Source organism: Suricata suricatta, chromosome 9, assembly GCF_006229205.1.
Source record: "Suricata suricatta isolate VVHF042 chromosome 9, meerkat_22Aug2017_6uvM2_HiC, whole genome shotgun sequence".
NCBI classification, from domain to species: domain Eukaryota; kingdom Metazoa; phylum Chordata; class Mammalia; order Carnivora; family Herpestidae; genus Suricata; species Suricata suricatta.
The window spans coordinates 107,050,173-107,068,110 of record NC_043708.1 but is presented as its reverse complement, the minus strand read 5'-3'; the positions used below and the strand labels follow the sequence as shown (position 1 = coordinate 107,068,110).

Sequence of the window (17,938 nt, the reverse complement as noted above, 5' to 3'; positions counted from 1 at the left end):
AGGCGTGGCCTCTTTTCAATGGAAAAGAATTTTTAAAAAAAAAAACACAAACAGGGACACTTGATATAGGGTCTCATGTTCTCTCCAGTGTAAATATCCCGCTGTGCTTCAATGAGGCGTGGTAATTGTTAACCTTGAACGTGACCCCGGGTGACAAAGAAAGCTAAATCTGGTGCATTATACTGTCTGCTAGGCAGAGCGGGGTGGACCCCCCTTGTGGGATAAGTGCCACACAAAATTTGACACGGGCTTTGGTTCCTGAAGGGTAACCATTCAGCCACCTTGATGGGCTGGCAGCCACCCAGCCCAGTGGAGGAAGAGAGTCCTGAAGAGAAGCCTCCCAGGAGGGCCTGAGTCTGCAGTTCATGCACTGGGCAAGTGGGGACATATGGTGCCCACGGTTCCGGTCCTGTCTCCTCATCTGCAAAATGGGGAAGAGAAAGTAGACAAGGTGTTGTCTAACAGAGAGGCAGAGGAGTGGGGCGATCAAGTGCACGGATCCACCACCCGCTGGCTGGGTGAACTTGGGCGAGCAGGTCCTCCCCTCTGTGTCCTGAGTCCTCGGTAAGTATCAGCCCTTGTAGGTCTGACTCTCTCTGACAAAGCCATTCAGCCCCCCCACCCCACCCCACCCGCGCCCCCACCCTGCCGCCCAGGGTTCCTGCAGCCGAAGCATTAAACTCTTGTAGCACACTTCCTTCCCCTCCCCAGGCTGCCTCCTCACTCCGCTGGCTCACGTTGAACTTGAGGCCGACTTAAACCTCCTGCTCTTTTTTTATGGGAATTGCAGTCACGCCAGGTCTCCCCATCCTGGTCCTGTGCAATTGATTTTTGGAAACTGCAGGCAAGACGTTAGATTTATTGATGTTAAATTTCATCTGGCTGCTTTTGACCCAGCATTCTCGACGGCCCAGCTCATCTCGAACCTTCATTCTCTCATCCCCTCCAGCTCTGAGTCATCTGCAGATTTGATGCACATGCTTTCCATGTCTTCATATGAACTGTTGGCTTGAGAAGGCTATTTGTATAGATAAAAATAGAGATAGAGATACAGTCTGTTCTACAGAGCAAGACAGGGCCTCATGCGTGGGGCTGAGCAATGGGATATTTTCTTGTGGGAAGCAGGCGCTCATGGCCCTTAGTCGGCATTTAAGCCTTTGCTCTATGCACCCACTAGCGTGCCCTCCTTTCTTGCTCCTGGATCCCAGAGTGTTCTCAGCGACGACAAGGGAAGTTCACCCTTCGACCACCCTAACGGTGGCCCCTTCTAAACCCCCAGATCCACAGGGATGGTCTAAATCCCTGCCTGTCTGCACCTGAGGCAGCCCCAAGGCCAAGTCCTGTCGGCCTCTCCTCTCATTATTTCTTAAACTGAGACCACCCCCACCTCGAGGGGCCTGCCAAATACTCGCTGTTAATCCAAGAAATCAGTTCTCACTCGAAGGTCATGTACCACGATGTCTTCAGATGTTTCCATTCTAACAGAAGACTTCACTGTCGGAACAACAAGGGCAGATCTGTTATTGGCCCCTGCCCCGCCTCGCGGCCGCAGGGGGCTCTGCATTCGGCCCAGGGTCCCCGAGGGCACCCTCCCTCACAACGTGGGGCACACAGCACAGTGTTCAGTGGAGTGCCTTCAAGCCGCCACGGAAAGGCTCCGGGCACTCTATTCAAGACAGCAGAGAACCACGGAAACACAATTCTAGAAGTACTTTCTATTGCAGGTAGTGTAAATAACCCCCCAAGAATTAGTTTCTCCAGATAATTTGGCAACTCTCTGGTATTGTGCTAACCAGTTGCAGGGCTCGGCAAAACCCCATGCCCATTCCAAAGCCACACATAGCCGTGGGCACCCTAAGCCCCCAGACAGCCTGCAGGCTCAATGAGTTCAAGGTAATCCCTTTTTGGTATCCTTGGTACCAGAAGTTTTCTGCTTTACCCACAGGGTTCCCTTGTAGGGAAATGTTTGCTGCTGCTGCTGCTGCTGCTGAAGAGGAGGGGAAAAGGAGCACTTGTCGCTTCCTGAGTGCCTACTACTGGTCAGACCTCATGCTAGAGCCTACAACCAAACCACAGTTTATCTTTTCAATAGATTTAGGAAGCATGCTTTAATGACTCCCATTTTACAGAGGTGTAAACTGAGGCCCACAGAGGTAAAGCAAACTGCCTGGGGCCACCCGAAGTAGCAGAATTGGAATTTGAACCCTGTTGTCTTGCTTCCAAGGTCCACTGTAACCATGGCTTCCTTTACGCAGCTCTCCGAGAACTTACCTGGTTATTTTCTTCTGACCTAAGAAGTTTTGTGGGAAAGATTGGAAGCCAAGGCAGGAGAGAAGCTTGCCCACCAGTCACGTGAGTGATGGGAGCAAGGTCACAGGCTCTGGGCGATCTTGCAGAGCTCGGGACCCAGCTCTCTGGCGTGTAATAGGGTGAATTTAGTTGTCGCCATGTTGGTGTCCCTACCATTTGGAGGCAGCCCAGTGACGCCCAGGAAAGAAAAACCTTCTTTGCTTTTGCTTACTTTCGCTTTGGTGAAAGCACAATGCTTAAGCGTATAGGTTCGGTGTGTTCCAGCCTTTCCTAGCTGACCCCCCTTGGGTCAACTAGTGATTTTACCTTGCTGGGCCCCCATTTCCCCATTTGTAAACAGGGACAGTAATGGTGCTTCCATGAAATAGGAGAGGTGAGTAATTTGCATAACTTCATTAGCATTAAGTGACTCATACGCACTGGCTACTTTTTTTGTACCTCCGTCACGATCATGACCTACATTTCCATGAGTTGCTGGTCCCATGTGAGGACATCCTTGACGCCATTGCACACAGCCTGGGAAACTGGGTGCCAGAATGACCCAGCCAGGGTGATCGGGAAGGTCCTCCTGGGTACAGCCGGACCTCAAACCCCGTCTGTTCAGCCTTTCCCTGTCCTCATGGTGCTACGGTAGCCTTGTCTTCCCTTGGAGTCCAGATTCACAGCCACGGAGCTTCGCAACCTTCACTCTGTGTCCCAGTTACGGGGAATCTTGTCCACCTGTAGGTTCTGCCCTGGAGAAGTGGTTGTGGGCCTGAGACTCTGCATTCGTGGCCACCTTCCAGTTGGCCACAGTTTGTATAGGAGGGACTGTACCCGCCAGCTGATGGGGGCCCTGGAGCAGCCTCGGAGAAACAAACAGCCGATCCTGGGGGGTCCCTGAAGCAGGCTTCTAACACAGCCCCACTGGGTTTCCAAAGCAGCACCCTGAGGGATGATGCTGGGGAGGTGGGGTCTGTAAGCTGCCCCCTCCCCCCTGGAGGGCCTCTGTGCCGGGATTGCCCTCCTGCGCCGGCTCTTCTTTGGCTTCCTTCTGGCTGCTTCTGTCAGAGCCTGACAGTTGCAGAACAACAGCCTTGCTCTCCCACACCAGGCCCCCACCACCCAGCTGGGCAAGAGCACCCGGCAGTCTGCGAAGAGGGAGCTGACATTTGTCTTAATTGGAGTTACCCGTGTAAATCCTGCCGGTCCCCTCCCCCCGCCCTCGGCCTTTGATGAGCGAGGGGACTCTGAACACAGAGAGGCTCCTAATCTCCCTGGGGATACACGGTGTTATTAATGCAGGCGCTGGCAGGAAATGTTCCCTCTCGTCAGCGGCGAAAGTGAACTGGAGGTGAGTGGAAAAAAAAAGAAAAGCCAGTAAAGGAGAACACGGGCCTCAGGGGAGAGGAGGGAGGTGACACTCCTAGGTATCTGCATCACACCATCGGGGGCCGACAGTGTCTGGCCCCTCCCGTTCCCCCAGCCTTCCACAACCAGCCTCTCACCCACAGGTTTTCAAACTCTGCTGCACAAGTCCCCTGGGAGCTATAAAAATTGCTCATGTCTGGCTCCCACCCCAGAGATCTTTATTTAATTGGCCCGGGTGTGGACATTGGGCTTTTAAAGCCCCCAAGTGATTCTGATGTGCAGCCGGCTTTCATCTCAGCTTCTCTGGGAAGCCTCCCTGATTAGTGCAGACCCATTCATGGCCCCGGTGGACACAGCTCCTCATCTGAGTCTTCCACGCGTTTTATGATGCCACCAGACCTGCTATTTTGGCAGTTGGATGGGAGCAGGGTGCAAATGTCCCCCCACACCAGTGTCATTTGGCTGGAGAATGCACAAAGGATCTAACCTGTGCCTTCTCGTCTCTTGAAGGTTAACTCACAAGTGAGCAAGGGTTTGCACCTGTTGAACGGCCACCAACTTGATTCGGTCATTTAGCTGACATTTATGGAGCCCCTCTTATGGGCTCAGAGCTTTGGGAGATTTGAAAGCATTTAGGAGGCATGCTCCACTCTTATGCCATGCCTAATAAGGATAGATTAGGCAAGACCATAAATAACAATGATAAAAATGAGCCCTGGAGGATGGAGGGTAGAGAATAAGAGGCAATGACAATGTATCCAACACTCAAGATGTGTCAGGCAATGTCCCAGTTGACTTACTTAGGCTGTGTCATCAAAGCCAATGATAGCCCTTAAAAATGAAAAAGTATTGTTCCCATTTTACAGATGAAGAAGCTGAGACTCAGAGATGTCATTGGTTCGCCCATGGTCACACAGCTGGGGCGTGTTGATGCCCACCTCCAAAAAAAGAAAGACCATGCTTTACTGAGAAGATGAGGTCTGATGCCGGCTAAGAGGAACCGGAGAGACTCTTAAGGAGGACCGAGGAGCTCACTACACAAACCCACCACCCCTGGGGTTCCTTGCATTGGAGGGCCATGTAAGAGGAGGTAGGCTTTGTGGACAGCCATGTCCCAAGTGAAGCTGGAGGTAGGCAGGAGATTATGAAGCAGGATATTCAGAAGACCAGGGCAAGGCCGATGTCATGTTGGGAAAGGAGGGCTTCCTTGGGGGATGCAAGTTCAGGACATGGAGGGGGTAAAAGTGTGGTAAGGGACAGGGGGAGACTTCTGTGCTAGTTACCAAGTGATGAAAACAGGTACGGGGGTGCACAATAGTCTGGCTGCTCTGAGAAGGTGGGTGAGCCTTGGCCTAGTCTACGTGGCTGAGTTGATGGCAGACTGCAGTCTCTTCAGACACAAGGTCTAGATGAGGGTGGATGCACAAACTGCTCAAATGACACCCTGGGCAGGCTGGGTGAGGTGAGCAAGAAGCCAGTGACTGTTTTTCTGACATTAATGTCCATTTTTCACTGGTTGACTATAATATTAATAGTACCTGAACATCTGCCAGGGGCAGGCATAGACCCAGGCAGTTCCTATCTTGGAAGAGATCATAATTTCTGAGAAGATGGGGAACTGGAACTACTCTTCAAAGATCAGGATGGTGGTGGGGGGTGATGGTGGTGGAGCTGACAGTAATGGTGGTGGGGGCGATGGAGATAGTGACAATAATGTAGTGGCAATGGTGACGATGGTGGCGAGTTGATGGTCATGAGGAGGGTGGCAGTGGTGATAATGACGGTCATGGTGGTATTGGTGGTGGTGATGGTGATGATAGTGATGGAACTGATGGTCATGATGAGGGTGGTGGTGGTAATAATGGTGATGGTGGTGGTTTGGTTTGAGTGACTGATGCCCAGATGACTAATACCTCTATAGACTTTTTCCTGACTCACATTTGTAGCTCCGTCATTGTCATCCCGTCTTGTGTGGTACAGATCAGTGACACTCCAGACGTCCACATTAAAACCCTTTACTTTCTCTCATTTTCCTCTTCTCAGACGGTTCTTCTTCTTAACCCCCTGGTTTGGGGAACAGCTCCACTGGCCAGCCAGCCATCAGAGTGGGATGCCTGAGTCAGGCTAGACTCCTCAAATTTTCTCATCTCCTAAATTTCTCTATTGATTACTATGTCCTGATGACTTGGCCTCTTAACTATCTCTTGAAGCCCATAGTCTTCTCTCCATCTCTCCTGCTCCTGACCTCCTTGCGGCCACATCACTCTACTGATAGAGAACAGCATCCTGATAGAACTCTGAGCTCAACTGGCCTTTCTCTAAGCCACCCCTCATCTCACTACCAGAAGTGACCTTCCCTCAGACAGATTCAACCAGGCCACTATCCAGGCTCAGTCCCCCTCTCTGGCTCACAGAGAAAGAGTACAGCATAGATGGCAGCATAAGCCAGCTCCAATCGAGCCACATAGCTCTAAACCCATGACCTTGTAGCTCTTTGTTACTGCCTTGCAGACTCATGCCTCTTCCTTTGCTCATACTAGTTTTGTCTTTAAATCTTCTTCTTCTCTTTCAACTGGTATGATCCTTCCTTGTGCACCTACCTTGTTCAGTCCTTATTCATCTGCCTCCTCTGCTGTGCCATGGGCTTCTCTAGGGAAAAGGACCTGCTTTCTCATCACTGAATCCTGAGGACCTAGCACAGATGCTTACTAGGTGCTTCCTGAATTAGAGACCAGGAATCTTAATCTCAGATATCTGTGTGGTGCCTGAAACTGTGCAGAGAGCTGTATCTCCCATAATCTCATTTGATTCTCACTATCTTCATGCAGGGTTGCAAGTGACATTTGCTTTGTTTCACTGACGGGAACACAGATTCACCGAAAATGGTGAGATGACTTGCTCTGGGTTGCCCAGGAAGATAATGAGCAAGTCATTCTAGGTCTCAGGTATCTTGACTCCTGTGTGGGAAATGTGTTGATTTCACACCAAGAAGCTCATTTCCTTTCTCTTAAGAAACTCTTGAGGCTGAGAAGTGACTTGTGTCTGCAAGTCCCACCCACTCTGAGCACTAGATACTTGTGTATGTGGAGGGAGAAATGGCCCTGGATTCCCAGGGAAAGACAGAGGGTGAACACAAGCATCTTGAAGGCACAAACCCATAAGAATGAGGAAAACAAGAGAAAAGAGTCACAAAATTTTGGAAGCTGGAAAGCAGGTAGAGAAGTGGTAACCAGCCTAGAAGGAGGAATATCAAGTACTCCTAAGCTGGTATTAGGAAAATATAGGAACCAAATTGATTTACCCAGCACAACTTTCAAAAGCCTCAGGACTGGCAGCACCAGGTACTTCTGGAAGCAAATGCGGAGAGGAGGCAGAAATAAAGATTACCGAGTGAAGGCAATTTACCTAGAGGCAATTAGAGCTCCAGGTCTTTCCCTGTGCTCCTTATAGAAACACAACTATTTCTTCCCCTGGCTGAAGCCTGGGGATAAAAATCTCTGCAGCAAGATGCGGCGTATGAGGCCCAGCTGAAGGTGGAAGTCTGAACTGAAAATGGGGCTGAAGAGAACATTTGTATGCTTAATGTTGAGATACCATAGCCATCTTCTCTCAGTTGATCCCAGTAACCTGCATCTAGATTTACATCCTCCAGGCAAGACACTGGAAGCCTCTTCTCTGAGGGAAAAGAGTAGCCCAAGAAGAAAGATCTGCAGGGTTTAAAACTTTATTCCTGCATACTTTGATCAGAAAACTCCTGAAAAATGGAAATATCAACCAAAATGGGGGTAGGGGTGCACCAAGAAAGAGGAAACCATAAAACAGATATAGGTGAAAAGGGAATCCCCCAAATGATGATTATGAGAGCCCAGGATGATAGTCATGACCCAGGCAGAGATGGTAGCCAGTCTCAACTGGAGAAGATAAGAAAACCCCATGGAACACTGTTCATAGAAATGAAACAGAAGAATTGATGTGCAGTAATGTGTCTACTCTCTTCAGAAAACTAAAGTGGCCATTTTGAATGTTGAATGAATAAATTAATAGGAAACTGTGCAAGCAACAGGAAAAATAAAAGAAACTATCAACTCCAAAAAACACAAAAGGTGTCAGGAAAGAGAAAGGAATCTTACTACATAAATCAGCTCTTAAGTAGTAGTAGTTATTTCATCATAATAATGTCAGTGCTGACTATAGATCTGAGAAAATTAACTATATGACTGTATGGGGAGGATGGAAGCGAGGACATGTGCATGTGTGTATCAGGTGTATGTGTGTGACAACGGGAAGAGCCAAAACCCACTCTTGCAGAATGGAAAGTCAATCAATAATGCCTAAAATAGAAATATCAAGAAATAGCAATGCAAACATGTTATACAGAGTTATGAATGTAAGTCTTAGATGAAATCACTTAAACAGTTGCAAGTGCTTGTCTATAAAAGAGAGATGCTGGTGAATACTATTTACCTTAATAAACTTTGTAGAACTGGTTAACTTTTTAAGCTGCATGATTATAAACTTTAACTAAAAAAAAAAGCCCTAACATAAATATTTAACAAAACAAATAAAAGAGCATGGGCATCAGAATTAGATGCTAACACTCTGAACTGAGTGGCCACAGACAAGTTGAGTAATCTTTCTGAGTCTGTTTCCTCATCTGTAAAATGGGGATAAAAATGTGTTGCACATGATGGCAGGGAAGACAAGACGTGGTAAGTATCTGAGCACTAGTATGCTCTCGATAAACCAATCAAGTGTCAGTCAAGACACACAATTGCCTGCATTTTTGTTTGTTTGCCTGACAAATGTCTCTTCTCCACTCCATACCCACCAGAGGTTGTTTTCACTTATTTATGTTTTGTTGTTGTTGTTTATCTTGGTGTTATCATTAGTGGTCCCCCCTTCTTCCTGGCCCCTGCCTTCTCAGATTAAGGCAGGAAGTGCAAATTCACAGATTCACAATGAGGAGTTAGGTGAGAGTAACTCAGTCTCTCCTTTTCAAACCACATAAATATGTCAAGTTCACTTCTTGTTTTGGCCTCTGCTCTTGTACCTCCCCAACCCCCCACCCTGGAGAAACTTTTGCTTGTAGCCTCCAGTTCCTTCTCTTTTGGCTATCTCCTTTCCCCTTGCTTGACCAAGCAGAACTCCTCCTTCCTTCCTTCTCCACCCTTGCAGATCATGGTACCCTGGACTCTCAAGCCTAGAGGTGGGCAGACTGAGCCTACAAGTACAACCAAGCTGGGGGGCTCCAGGAAAGGGGTTTGGGTTTCCAGCAGGGCCTTTGGCTCTGCTCCTAGCTCAGCGGGAACATCTTCAAATCCTGTTTCCTGTGCTGATCCCTCTTCCCAACTCCAGCCACACACTGACAGCTGCTCCCTGGCATCTCTGCCTCAGTGTCCTCTTGTGCATAAGTGGATACTGAACTTATCACTCACCTCTCCATCACTGTTTTCCCTGTGTTGTATCAGCCTGTTCTTGACAGTTGGAAGATGGTAGTGCTGTTCAGTGGAAGATGGAATCTGGGGAGGAGGAGTCAGTTTGAGGAGGAGTTGGGGGACTTGACTTCACTCATGTTGAGTTTGAGGTAAAGATAGATATTCAATAGACAGTGGGACCCATTGGCCTGGAGTCCAGGAGAGAGTCCTGAGAGTGGGAGAATAGATACCTGATACCCCCAGACCGAAGAAGCTAACAGAAGGCATGGATGGGGATCAGGGAGGGACCAGAAAGGGGCACAAGCATGTTGAGTGAGGACAGTGAGCAGAGGGATGAACCTGGGGGACACCTCTCCTTAGTAGAAGATACAGTAAGAGGAGCATACCGAGGAGTTCAGAAGCGGCTCCCATAAGGACCCTGGGAAACATCCTGCATGGACACCACCTTGAAAGCCAACCCAGAAGAATGTCTCAAGAAGAGGGAAGTGGTCAACCTTCTCGAATGCTGCAGGGAAATTGGGTGAAAGAGAGAGTGAATCATGCCAGTGTCACAGAGGCCACAATGACCTTGACCAGGGAAGTCCCTGAGGTGGGGGCAGGGAGCTAGACCACACTGAGTGAAGAAGAGGAAAGGGGGAAGTGGAGATGATAAAAATAAACAGCTCTTCCAGGAAAGGTGGCTGAGAAAGAAAGGCCAGTGATCACCTGGTGGCCCAGAGAGGTTTAAGCACTATTGGGTAGGAGCCAAAAGTGTGTCTAAATTGGTGGAAATGGTTCCTAGTCCCAGAAAAACACAAGTCTGTGGTCCCAGGACAGGGATATGGACCTGAGCTAGACAGGAGGAGGCTCATCCCTTCTCTCAGGCAGGCTCAGGACAAACCACGGTAGAGAGAGATCCTTGGGAAGGGCCAGGAGATTGGTGGGGTTCCCTCCTGCAAGCCAATCTTCAAACTTCCTTCATTTTTCCAAAAAAAATTTGCCAAGGCTAATATTCATCAAGCACCTAATTCTATCTCCCTGGCACTGTTCTGGATGTGTTATGTATATTATTTCTAACCCTGCTGGGATCTGGGAGGTAGGCACTACTAAATTCATTTTTGTCTGTAATAAAATTGAGCCTGAGAAGAGTCACATGATCAGGGAGTGCCTTCCAAGATGGCTACCCAACTCTATGGAATTCCCAAGCACTTGCCCCATAGTGCCCTCTGACTCCTTAGCCCTGCAGCCAGGAGCTCTGAATGATTCAACCACATGTGCACAAGCTCTCTTGCTCCTGCTCCAAATGCCATGGCCCCTTGCTTGGCACTCAGGAGACTCACCCTTCCGATTTTCCCACCTTCCCTGGCCGATCTTCCTGGTCCCTCCTACTTCACACCACACTTCTCACACCACTTACTGTGTTGTTGAAATGATCTGGTTTTTTTCTTCTACTCCACACCCTGACACTGGCCTCTGAGCACCTCATGAGCAGAGACCCTGCCTTATCTATCTCGTCTATGGCTCCCAGACAAGCCCCAGCAGATGGTAGGGGCTAGAAAACAATTTGCGAGATGAGTACGGGAAACCTTGCTTTTACAAATCAACAAGGGGCATCTTGGGCATTAAAACAGAACAAGAGAGAATATTTGCAAACCACATATTTGACAAAGGACTTCTGTACCTAGAATGTATAAAGAACTCTCGAAACTCTATAGCAAGAGAGAAAACGATCCAAATAGAAAATGGGCAAAAGACATGAAGAGACATTTAGCTCAAAAAATACAGATGGCAAATGAGTACCCAAAGAGACGTTCAGCATCTTTAGCCATTAAGGAAATGCAAATTAAAGCTGCAATGAGATATCCATGCATACTTACCAGAATGTTAATACAAAATTTAAAAATAGCGATAATACCAATGTTGGTGAGGATGCCGGGAAACAGAGGCAGCCACCACTCTGGAGAAATCTGGCCGTCTCCTAAAAGTCTAAACAGACGCTCACCATATTGCCTGGCACTTGCACTCCTGGATGCTTAGTCCTGTGAAAGGAAAACATGTCCACAAAGCCCGGGTGTGACTGTACAAGGCAGCTTTATGCATAATAGTCACAAACCAGAAGCGACCCAAGCATCTTCCATAGGTGAATAGTTAAGCAAACTTGGTACAGCCACGCCATGACTACTACTCGGCAATGAAAATGGGTAAGATGTTGACACACACAACAGTGTGGATGGATCTCAAGGACAATGTGCCGAGCAAAGAAATCCAATCCCACAAGTCATGTTCTGTATGTTCTATTTGTAGAACATTCTGGAATTGACAAAAGTACAGAGGTGGAGAACAAAATAGTGGTTGCCGGGGATGAAGGATGGTGAGTCAAATTATAAAAGAATAGCACAGGGGAGGATTTTGTGGTAATAGAACAGTTCTGTATCTTGACTGCAATGATGACATGAATTTGCTATTCGCCTACCTTGCACCAATGTCATTTTCTGGTTTTGACATTGCACTGTAATGACATTGCACTGGATGTAAGATACAACCATCAAGATACTGCGTGAAGGGTATACGGGGCTGTGCTATCTTTGCAACTTCCTGGGAATCTATAATTATTTCAAAATATAATGTTATAATTAATCATAGTAGCAGATTTTAACCCACAGTAAAGAAAGAATCCTTGAGTCTAAACGGATGTAAATAGGGGTACTTAGGTTAAGCATCTGACTTCAGCTCAAGTTGTGATCTTGCGGTTTTTTTTATTTCAAGCCCCGCATCAGGCTCTGTGCTGACAGTTCAGAGCCTGAAGCCTGCGTCGGATTCTGTGTTTCTCCACCCTCTACCCCTCCCCCTCTCATGCTCTGTCTCTCTCAAAAATAAATCAGCATTAAAAAAATTAAACAGATATAAATAAAGGAATAAGTAAATGAGAAGGGAAACTCTTCCAGGATTCCAACCAGTAAATATAGAAGAACTGTTGGAATTAGAACATCACCTGTGGCAACCACCATAGCCGTGAGTGCTTCAGGCAAAGATTATGCACCGATGCTAAAATTGGTGGGCAAGCGTGTGATGAGAAACAAAATATATACATGGTCTCAAGAAATGTCCTCACAAGATGCCTTGCACTTTATAAAGGGGAAGATAACTTTTCAGAGGAGAAACTTGGCCGACCCGACTTGAACCAAGCGATCAAGGCTAAACTCACCAGTGAGGGGACCCGTCATCATCATGCCCTTCCTAATATGATGACTGAGGACAGTATCATTTCTGTGGCAACCAGCCAACATCGCATAATGTGTGTTTTACCAAGAGGAAAGGCCAATAGACAAACTCATAGCAAAGGGCAGATGCAAAATAACTGGCCAGTTCTCTGCAAAAATGTTAAGGTGGTGAAAAGCAAAGAAAGGCTAAGAAAACTATTCCCTAGAGGAACAGGATCCTATGCTAAAGAGACATGGCAACCAGATGCAAGTAGGACCCTGGGTCAGAGGATCCCCAATTAGTGGGACAGTTGGTGAAATCTTAATCAAGTCTATAGGTTAGATACTAGTATAGAAATGTTAATCTCTTAATTTTGACAATACTGCAGTTATGAAAGAGTATTCCTTGTTAAGCAAAAACATGCTAAAGCAATTAGAGGCAAGAGTACCTAAATTTACTAATTTTATATTATGTATACATACATATACATATGCATATATGTAAATCTATATACATATGTATAGATATACATATACACCTATACATGTGAATGTAGAGAGAGAATCATAAAAGAAATTCTAAAGGAAATAAGCAAATGTAAAATGTTAACATCTGGCAAGTTCTTTGTTTTATTTTTGTAACATTTTTTTAAATCCGAAAATATTTTTACAAAGCTTAAAAAATAAAAAGAATTAATAGGAAAAAGTGAATAGGACTTTTCATGAAGAAGAAACTGCTGTGACTCATTCAGAATGGCCAATTCGTATCCATTTCCTCAAGAAAATCCATTCAGGCCACCCTCCCCCAGGATCGCCGTGTGGCCTACCATCACCGACTCTGGCTTCCAGAAGGAGCAGTGGTGTCCACCCACCTGCCTCTTCAGGGCAGCCATGCCTTGGTCCAGCAGGGGATGGGTAAAGGAGATCTTTCTGTCTTTCTAGATCTTTCTAATCTCTCCTAATTTTTCCTCTGAATGCTGCTTCCTTCCTGGAGGCACTGAAGGATCCAGTCAGACATGGCTAGTTTAGGAAGGCATGGTTCACCCTGCCTCTGCGGTGTCAAAGAGGGGCACCTAGGCCAGCGCCGGGGTGGGTCTGTGGGATCAGCTTCAGTTCTGCTCCTTACAAGGAACCAGCTGAAGCCCAACATGGCTAGTGGCCTCTCCTGCCCCCCCCCCTTCTCTACTCTCTACATCTCACACAGCTCAGAGCCAGAAGTCAAGAAGGAAGATGTCTGATATGCATTTTGTTTTAGGCTAGCTGGGCATCCATGGACAAGACCCTTAACAGTTCCAGATCTCACTTCCTCATCCATGAAGTGCAGCCAATAACTCTTGCTTTGCTTCTCTCGGAGCTGGCTTTAGGAAGACCTGAAGAACAGAAGGATCCTCTGGAAACAGAACACTGAAGATGTGTTTTAGCACTTCAGTGAGCAAGCCTCTCTCTGTGCTGGGGAAATAGAAGTTCTACAGATTAAGAAAGGTAGCCTTGGCTGTCCTGTCAAATGGATGAACCATGCATTCATCCGTTTATCTACCCATCCTTCTATTCCAACATCCCTGTATGCAGGTATCCATTCTTAGGTTCATCTTCCTATCCTTCCTTCCTTCCTTCCTTCCTTCCTTCCATCTATCCATCTTTCTTTTTCTTCATTCCAGCCTCCATCCATCCACCCATCATCTATCCATCTGTCTATCCCATCCACCCATCATCTATCTAGTCATCTATCCATCCTTCTTTCCTTCCACTCATTTTGCCTTCCAGCCATCATCCATCCATCCATCCATCAAATATCCATCTATCTATCCATCCATCCATCCATCCATCCATCCATCCATCCATCCATCCATCATCTTTCCACCCCTCTATCTATTCAACATGGATCCATTTATCCTTCCATTCTGTCATCCCTGAATCCAACCAGCCATCCAGCCAACACTAATCCATCCATCCCTCTGTCCATCCTGTTTCTCATTTGCCATGCAGTGCCAGACATCAGGCTAGATCCTGGGGATTAAGTGATGAATGAAACCAAATTAAAGTGACAGCTCAGAGTCTAGAAGAAGAACAGGGCATGTAATCTAAGACAATGTACTATGAGTTGCTCTGGAAATACACAGGGCAGTATTGGAACTTGGGAGTTGAAATGGGGATGGGGGCAACACTACGAAATGGAGTCACCTGAAAAGAAAAAGTGGGAGGGATAGCAAAAGAATATGTTACACACCACAGGAGCAGTGACTACATGTTGAAAGCCACTGGGTGGCCTGGGAAATGGGACAGGTCCAGTCAGAGAGGAGACTGTAAAGGGGACGGTGCAGTGGGTGAGGCAGCCAGGCCAGAGAGCAGGCAGATGGGCCTTGGGGACCATCCCCAGCGATGCCATCCTCGGACAGCCCTCTGCCGCCCGAGGACTGCAGCTTGGCTCCAAACCCTTCACCTCGGGCCGGGGTAGTACTGCTCAGCCCTTGCTGTGTCTGCAGTGACTGGAAACCCAGGCCCTCCACTCCACGTGGGAAAGTGGGGTCAGCAGAGAAGCTGCCAAGGCCACCAGGTCAGGGCTGAGGTGGGGCTGGCCAGGGACGGCGGCACCCAGGAATCTGGCTGCTCTGCTTGGAATTCCTGGTGATTCCCTGAATTGGGAAAGCGGCCCCTGCTCATTTGCCAGCTGTGGCAGGGCAGGGACCCACGCCCCCGGAAATTGGGGGGCGGGGTTGTGTTTCCCAGCTATCGCCTGTGTGAGAGAAAGGAAGTCATTTTGCTCCCCCACCCTCATCCTCAAGGATCGGGCTCTTCCTGGCTCTGAACTCTCTATCGGTGGGACCTACCGTCCTGAGTCTTCTCCTGCACAGACGGCCCAGGTGCGGATGTCCCACCACGATGTGATAGGACACCTTTCTCCTGGCTTGCTTTCTTCCCGGTCCCGCAGGTCTCCTGGGGAATGATAACCCTTGTAGCCACAGGCCGTGACCCACCAGTTCTGTCCTGCAGATGTCCCTTCCACAGCTACGGTGGCCCGGGACTGTGCAAGAGGAGCGGGACAGGCCCAAAGCCAGCGTGTGGGAGCAGGGCGCAGGGGGACTGGAAATTTCTGGGACAGAGGCTCCCAGGGGAGTCTAAGGAAGGCCAAAGGCCTTAAGGGCAAGGCAAGAGTGCAGAGGGAGTGGAGAAGGACGTTTCAGGTGAGCCTCCCTGCCGCCACCCCACCTCCACCCCTGCCCTGAGATAAATTCTGCTGATCACACAGTTGTGCCTGGGGGCCTGGGGACCAGTTTAGAGAGCTGAGCTTGATCTCTTGGAGTTTATTCTAAACCTGGCTCCCGGCTAAGGCGGCAAATGAAAGTTACACAAATCATCAGTCTGTAGCGATGATACATCTACCGCGGCCACCCGCCTGCCTGCCCACCTGCGGGGCCTCCTATCTGTCACCTTATAGCCGACCTCATCTTCCAGCCCCAGGCCAGACGTCCTGCAAGGGGCCCTGAGAGGTACCACCAAATCATAGCTGCCTTCCACTGGAGGGTGCCCTGCTGGTCTCCCTGTTGGGGCCCAGGGCTCTGGGGTCCCTGCTCTCTTCTGTCTCCCAGCCTTCTCCCGACGAGGTCTCAGGGGGTCAGCTATGCTGCCAGCCAGTGTCACGCTGGATTTCCCCATGTGGGCCTCTGATCCCTCCTTGTGTGGTAGTCATCCTATTCCTGGGAAGCCAACTTCAGTCTCAGCAAGAACAGTGGTCATTGACACTTAGTGAGCACCTGCTCTGGCCAGGCAGGGTCCGAGTCTTTCCCACTACTGTGCTGTTCGACCCTGTGTTGGTTATTTCTCTCTGTGTTTTGTGTCCTCATGCCAGGCTGTCATTAGTGTCATCAGACACTAATCTAGGTGGTGCCGTGAAGGCAACACTTTTGTAGATGTGGCTAACATCTACAGTCAGTTGATTTTAAGAAAAAGATTAGTCTCCATAATCTGGGTGGGCCAGGTTTAATCAGTTGAAAGGCATTATGAGCCAAAAGGAGAATTCCCTGAAGAAGACATTCTGGCTGTGGACTAGAGCTTCAGCCTGTTCCCGAGCATTCCATCCTGCCCTTCTTGATGGCTTGCCCTACAGATTTCAGACTTCCCAGCTCCCACAGTCATGTAAGCTAATACCTTTATATATACCTCCGACCAGTCCTATTTCTCTTGTAGGACCCTGACTAAGACACCACCCAACAGCACTAGTGAGCCAAAGTCACAAATTAGGGGGAACCTGGATTCAAATGTAGGCAGCTCAACTTCTGCACATGGCTTCTTAACCTCTAGACCATACTATTTCACCAAGGCTAGCGCATTGCCTTTATAGTTCCATTTTATTGATGAAATCCAAAAAGGTTGAGTGACTCACCTAGGGTCACACAGCTTATAAATGGATGTGCTGGAATTCCAGCCCAGGTCTGTCTGACTCCAAGGTCTGAGTACTTTTCCGGCACACTCAGTGGTGGGCTAATAGGCGATTAACAACCGGCTCCCTCACAACAAATATGTGCACAGGTTTCTACACATGTAAACATATTATGAATTTTAGTGCTCTAAAGGATCATCGAGTATGACATAAATCATGAAATCTACAATGCCCTTCATCATAATTCATTATAAATGCTTCCATTGATATTTCCTAAACCCTTGTATCTGTAGCCAAGTTGTTGTTACTATTGAAAAATGAGTATAGTTTCCACGTGCATATTAGCTGATATTTGTATTTTCATTAATGGGCTAGATGACAGTCAAACAAGACATTTATTCAACAATGGCACAAATGGCTTCTCTGCTGAGTCGGAGCACACGTTGGGAATCCTGGAAGAACATGCCTTCGATATTTTGTGCTGTTTACAACGTAACTGCCATAACATGTTTGTAAGTTTAATCTACATCATTAACATTGTCTCTGTCATTCTCCTAAGTCGAGACAAAGATCAAAACAATCGTCCAGTCCGGATGTGTAGCATTTGCCAATTTCCATGGTGTAATCATTCCCACCAGCATGAGCTGTGGGAGGAACCGGAGAGAGGCACGCACCAGCACACCATTACACAGCATTTCCGCACACAGACGCAATACAGTGGACAACCTCAAGAGCGTAGTTCTAAACTGTTATCAAACAAACAGGAAGTGATGAGTTTTTACTATCCATCAGCGTTTGGCTTGGAAATAATTCATTTCATTGTAAGTTTGTCTGTTACCTTTTACATGATAACATTGACAATCAGCTCATAGGATTTCTAAAGAACCGTTAGCTCACAAACCTGCATGAGCTGTCTCCGGGACACCTATGTCTATGCCATGCTTTAACCCGTCTCCCCTCAGAGCTCCTGCCAATAATTACAGGTAAATGACAATGAGGAACAAATTGTGGGCTGGGTAGTATAAAAAGGCGTTCGCAATGATGTTCACATAGCTCTAAACAAGTGAGATTTTAATAGATCACAGTAAGTACAGTAAGAACCAGTGCCAGTGATGTTAAAGCTCTTCCATATCTTGTCGCATGTCCTCCTTACAACATTCTGTGGAAATGGGTGCTATGATTGTCCCCATTTCGCAGATGAGAAAACAAAGGCACAAAGAGGTTTGTCCAAGGTCACCAGGTTGCATTGTGGTAGAGCCAAGATTTGAACTCAGAGAGTTTCAGAG

At 47.7% G+C, this 17,938-nt stretch overlaps 1 protein-coding gene across 1 annotated transcript; it reads right to left on the bottom strand.

The window, feature by feature from the left end:
- Positions 1-59: 59 nt before the first annotated feature.
- Positions 60-15,928, bottom strand: LOC115302340. Its single transcript, XM_029952264.1, has 7 exons — positions 15,704-15,928; positions 15,103-15,296; positions 14,643-14,812; positions 9,482-9,600; positions 9,096-9,179; positions 3,481-3,637; positions 60-421 (listed from the first exon to the last, which is right to left on the bottom strand). The coding sequence occupies exons 1-7, from the start codon at positions 15,926-15,928 to the stop codon at positions 129-131; spliced, it is 1,242 nt and encodes a 413-aa protein (XP_029808124.1). The 3' UTR covers positions 60-128.
- Between the last annotated feature and the right edge of the window lie 2,010 nt (positions 15,929-17,938).